The 5,627-nt window shown below is 44.9% G+C and overlaps 1 protein-coding gene across 8 annotated transcripts; it reads right to left on the reverse strand.

Annotated features, from left to right (window-relative positions):
* Positions 1–1,138: 1,138 nt before the first annotated feature.
* On the reverse strand, positions 1,139–2,987 carry LOC147882521 (uncharacterized). 8 transcript variants are annotated; one of them, XM_087400957.1, is made up of 5 exons: positions 2,898–2,987; positions 2,725–2,781; positions 2,524–2,580; positions 1,815–2,416; positions 1,139–1,619 (listed from the first exon to the last, which is right to left on the reverse strand). In XM_087400957.1, exons 4-5 carry the CDS (start codon positions 2,388–2,390, stop codon positions 1,377–1,379), a joined length of 819 nt encoding a protein of 272 aa, XP_087257083.1. In that variant the 5' UTR covers positions 2,391–2,416; positions 2,524–2,580; positions 2,725–2,781; positions 2,898–2,987; the 3' UTR covers positions 1,139–1,376. The 8 variants fall into 8 exon arrangements, with proteins under 8 accessions (XP_087257083.1, XP_087257082.1, XP_087257081.1 ...); XM_087400956.1 differs by having other exon boundaries at positions 2,524–2,583; XM_087400955.1 differs by having other exon boundaries at positions 2,524–2,615.
* Between the last annotated feature and the right edge of the window lie 2,640 nt (positions 2,988–5,627).

Genomic DNA, 5,627 nt, shown 5'->3' on the forward strand with positions numbered 1-5,627 from the left:
TTTCTGGACACCAGTCTCTCCTTGCTTCTCACTTTCTCTCATTCCCCTTTTCAAAACACGAGGGTGGCCAGCTCACTCTTCTCAGCTGGATCCCCCTGATTGTGTATTCCATGAATGTTCCTCTGGGAGATAGCAAAAGTGAAACCCCCCGGTTAATTCACTCGTAGAATATTTATAGCAAGCATTTGGACAATGCTAAATACCCCATCAGAATCAAGATACCCAGCTCTCCAAGATCTATCTCAAGTTCATGCCTTTGGAATGCCCACCTCGAAAACAAACTGTGATAACATTACTTCTATGACATTCTTACATCTCACCTTGCCAGCCTAGAAAGACGTATGAAGAGACTCCACCGAAAATTCCAACCCATGAGCAAAGAATGTGACATGCCTTAACAACGAATGCTGTTGATGCTAGAAGTCAGATTTTAAAAAAGGATAACCTTTAGAAAAAGAATCAGGTTTTTCAATTTCCACATACATGCCAGAAAATGGATTGTATCAGAGTCACAACTTGTAAGCATGAGCATATGTTATGCACAAGGTATTAAATCTCAAAGGTTTCTCTTAAAAGAAATGGTTCCTGGCATGAAGTCAAATGGTACCTTTCTCCCATTGTAAATCTTTCAAAAAATTGTCTTAGACAAAATGGTTCGCAGCTGGCTAACTCCAGGATGAAGTCCACCTTCTACCTGTCTTGGACTCTACAGCACACCTTCCACAAATTGTGACCTTGTAGTAGCAAGAGTCCTATGGTACGGATTCTTTCTCAATTTTGAGAATTTGGGAAGAGGGTGCTTTAAAAAATGCCGCACTTCCCCCATTTGATAATGTTTAGGGACGGGGTACAAGCTAGCACAAAGCATGGCATATGACAACCCGTCTCTACAAAGAGTCACCTGAGAACCAACTTTCACCACAGGAGTCGCTAATGTAATGAGCAGGTCCTGAACACTAGATATGGGGACCTGCAGAATACTCATCCTAATGAAACTGCAGACTGTCCTTTGTCCTTCACCTTTGCCTTCTTACAGGAGTACCTCTACCACATCAGCCTTCTAGTAGTATAAATTCAATCACATAGAAGATGGGAACTCTATTTGTATGCCGGCAAGAATAATGAAAGCTAACTTCACTTAAACAAAACGACACCTCCAAAAGCATACTGTTTCAAAATCTTTTGAGTATTATTACATTGAATTCTGAAAAGAAACTCTGAAACTCTTCCAGTCCCAGGGTTCGATCGAATCCTCTCAAGGTGAAGACATCACTGAACCATTTTGGCCGGTTCAAGATTCTAGCTCTCAGTGCGTTCTAAATATATAGTGTTTTTTTTCTCAAGACTGGCACTTCAGCAGAAGAAAGTCAGGGCTTTTACTTGTCTTTCTTTTCTGCAGCTGCCACTTTGGGAGGTGCAGTTGCCTCTTTTGGAGGAGCAGTTGCAGGTTTGTCACTGCCAACTTTGCCGGCTGCCGCAGTAGAAGCTGCTTTGGCTTGAGAATATCTTTCGAACGCCCTTGGTAAAAATCTTGGGATGATGAAACAGAACATGTTTACGTTGAAGTAGATTAAATTAGCTGTGGCAAGACCCCTTCCAAACCAAGACCACGCTAAATCCTGCAACAGAAATCGCATATTAAAATCACCGACCTTTCTATTCCCCGTTACATCACGCAAATCGGAGATAGAGATGCGTCCTAATAATCCCTAAAACGATCCGCACATGCCACCGTGTAGGCGATTGCATTTGCTCAAATTTCCACGATCCTGATTGATAGGCAAAAACGAAGAACTTAGTAGCAGAGAACTCACTTTGAATCCGGGTTCTTCAGGTAAATTCATGCTGTAGAACACCTCCGTGAACCAGTTTGCCAACGAAAAAATCCGGCGTGCTGTATAGATAGCGGCTAAAAAGGCGCGCACAGGTGGAGACCAGATGCCCAGGTTGCTGACAAGGTTCTCGCTCAATATCTGGACAGAGAGGAGGAAGAGATGGGGTGTGCTAGCCCTGACAGCGTGCTGGTCTCCTCTGGCAAACCCTCCGAGGACATAAGCGAGAGGAAGGAAGAGACCAATAACAGTGCCGAGAACGACATAGAGTTGGAACATCCGACTACCGTGGAAGACTTCAAGACGGGAGCCTTCTTTGTGATAGCTAGGGAAGATGAGGCGAGAAAGGAGGTAGAGGTAGGCAGTTACAAAGATGGGGAAGAGAAGATCGACGACAGGTACCAAGCCGCTAGCAGAGAAGACGACGATGAAGGCAACGAGCTGCAGCTCGATGGTTCTGATGGATCCCATCAATCCTCTCGGGGCAACCTCCTCTTCCATGGCCCTTCCCTTCTGCTCTCCCTTTCGAGGGCCGACTGCAAGCGAGAGCCCCGACATGGTGCAACCTCTGATTCAACCTAGAGCTACACAAACAAACAATCTCTTCAGGAAATCGAAGATCGGCATCGCAAACCTAAACATTCACGGTTTGATTCCGATGTATCTCTTGTAAAATCATCCCGCATTGAACCTGAACAGTTTGAAGTTTTTCACAAATGCGAATTGCAATCAGCCGCTCCCGACGTTTCTGCTGCAAAATCGTTCCGAAAATTGAGACTTTGTCTGCAAAAACGTGTTGTGCAACAGAGACACACACAAGCTTCGCAAAATGTGTGGACTTTTTTGCACAGAAGCTTTGACTACGAAACTGGCATTGTTTTTTCAGCTGCACCTTTGCGAAATGAGGATTTGGATGATGCGAGTGCACAAAAATCCGATCTCCGTAAACCTGAGCGCAAAAAATCAGAAGGTGCGGACGAGACAAATCAAAAGCAAACAGAAGCCTAAAAAATGTGTAAGATCGATCGATGCTCGGAGCGGAAATCGAGAAAAACAAATCCGTACCAGAGGGGAGCAAAATGTTGGAAGGATGGATGCGATACTCGAAAATGAAGCCGGGGAAAAAACGACGGAAAGATGTTCCGGTGACGGAATCTCACAACTTTTAAAGTTAAAAAGTCTAATAACTAGGCATTCTCCATGCTCCGTTTTTCAGTTCTCTTGCATCCACACCCCCTCACGACACGTGGAATGATTCCACATCAACAAGCGCCGCTCACGATCGGTGCCAGTCATGAGCAGCGGGCGGGCGGGGGTGTGTGAGACTGGGGTACGGGGGTGAAGGCTTGTTGATGTGGAGTGCCGGTCGTTAGCGGCAGGCTGATGGGTGAGGGGTGTGAGCTGGGGGTACGACAATGAGGGCTTGTTGATGTGGAATCATTACACTCTCTCTTACAAGGGCGTGGTGCCACATTGCCAGAGATTATTAGATCCACCAGAAAAATGGCGGGTGGGCGCCCACGACCCACTGCCCCAAAGGATAGGCAGGGGTTTTACATAGGTGCGCGCATTTGTTTCATCAAGGTTGGTGGGGCTTCAACCTACAATTCCTTGCCATATACTTTGCAACAGCTTGGGCGGTCTACAATGATCCTCGCCCACCACCAAAAGGGAAAAAATAGAGGCATGGGCAGACGAGGGCGGGGAAATTTTTATTGTGAGCTTTTTAATGCGAGCTTTTTTTGAAATTTATCAAAGTTTGCGAGCTTTTTTAGAGTCCCATAAAAAAAGGCCTACTGATCAAAAAATAACAAAGTAATTACTTATCGTGTATCTATGGATTTATCCTACGAAATACCAAAGCAATTAGCAATTCTATGGACTAAAAAAGACAAAGCTATTAATCCAAGTAATTTATATTGCAAGTCCATCACAATACCAGCAAATATGTATTATGCATTCAAGTCTATGGATCGTTGCTGAGGCAACAAATGTTTAATGAAACTTCAAGTCAGCATATGCCAATTTTCATGTAGTTCTATTATTTGAAAAGGCCAAAGCAATTAGTAAAATGTTCCACATTAAGAACATTGTGTTGACTCAACACAACAAATTTTGAGCAATATGTATTGCATGTCGATGCAAAAAATAGTGTCACATCAAAAAGTGGGCTATCATAACACCAACCAAGTTTATATTTTGCATTCAGGTCTATGGATTGATCCTAGGTCGGCTAAGGACTGATGAAACATCAGGTCTATGGATTGATCCTAGGTCGGCTATGGATTGATCCTAGGTCGGCTAAGGACAGATGAAACATCAATAGTGGAAAGGGTTGGTTGATGAATAAGCATGTGTTGATTTGGATCCATCCCAATACACGTATGAAGATGTAATAGATATGTTTGCATGCCAAGTAAGGTTTTTGACCCAACTCTCTTTTTTGAAAATCTGGACATGTACACATGGGTTCAGTCTTGATGTGCACATCATAAGACATCCGAGCCTTGTCAGAGCATGTTGTTCTTAAATGGAAAATACTATGATGAAGAAGCTCCACTGTCATTTCTCCCATGACAACAACATACATAGATTGAGCACTAGCTATTCTTTTTGCAGCCTCCTTAGATATGCCATGCCTCCATTTTGAGGTTCTTACCAATGTGTGTTGAGCTGGATTCCTTGGTATGGATGCCGACCCTCCACGTGCATCACAAAAATTAGTTGGCATTGGTGCCGATCCTTGAGGTACATTTGGTGTCCTCCAATTCACATGGGCTTGATCCACTATTTGCAGTCTAAAACTAGCCTTGATGAGATTGCCTATCTCCTCACTGGGGATGTTTGTTTCCACATCCACCTTCCACACAGATGGACATTCAGGAACATGCATGATATTATGATTCGGGTGCCATGTATGAGTTATATCATCATTACAAAACCACATCCATTGTGCTTTTGGTCCTCCTACCCCTGGATGCCGCCGTTCAGAGTAGAAACAGGGTGCCACCACTCCTTGTGAACTGCTTTGTATATATCGATTACACTTAACCTTTCCATCTATGAATCCAAGACACTTCACTTTAGAGTTTTTGGAGGTCCCTCGAATTGCCCAAAAGGTACAGTGGATAGGCACCTCAACAATAGAGAGGCCACTAGGAAGGCCTCCTTGTCTCATAGGTGGAGCCGTTGGGGCTTGTTCTCTTGTGGGCATGGTCTCATTCTGAGCTCCTTCAGCTTCCCCTATAGTGCCATGTTTTCCCCATGATGTTTTTGTAGACTCCCCTAGAACTCCACCTTGCTCCATTGTGGAAGCCCTAACATCCACTGGTTGGGTATTACCTTGCGGTTTTATTGAATGCCAATCTCCACCTTCTGTCTCGAACCTAATTTTTCTCGGCCACCCTCTTGATTACTGTAAAACTGATACAATAGATGGCACTGCCTCCCAGCCGTGCTCTCCTGTGAGAGAAGCTTCGATGGCATGCTGGAAACAATAGAGGATGGAGGCTGGATGCTAAGGAATCAAGGTTGATGTAGCCAGTGATGATAATGGGCTTCACAGGCTTGCTCTTATATAGCCACTAGTCGTAGTCGGTTAGACCCGATTGCATGACTGACCCAGTCCGCCCAAAATAGCCAACTGGAGGTCGGGATAGAACCGTGGTGCAGAATAGAGCAACTTACCTACGGTGCCCGTTTGGCCCAGAGCCATCTGGGAGCATCTGGGGCTCCAAACGGCCCCCGCAACCCGAGAGTGGGCTGCCGCGAGAAATGCTCCGTCTACCCTCAGTG

This window comes from Dipteris shenzhenensis, chromosome 29 (assembly GCF_047967505.1).
Source record: "Dipteris shenzhenensis isolate YYH24624 ecotype China chromosome 29, Dip_SZ_1.0, whole genome shotgun sequence".
NCBI lineage: Eukaryota > Viridiplantae > Streptophyta > Polypodiopsida > Gleicheniales > Dipteridaceae > Dipteris > Dipteris shenzhenensis.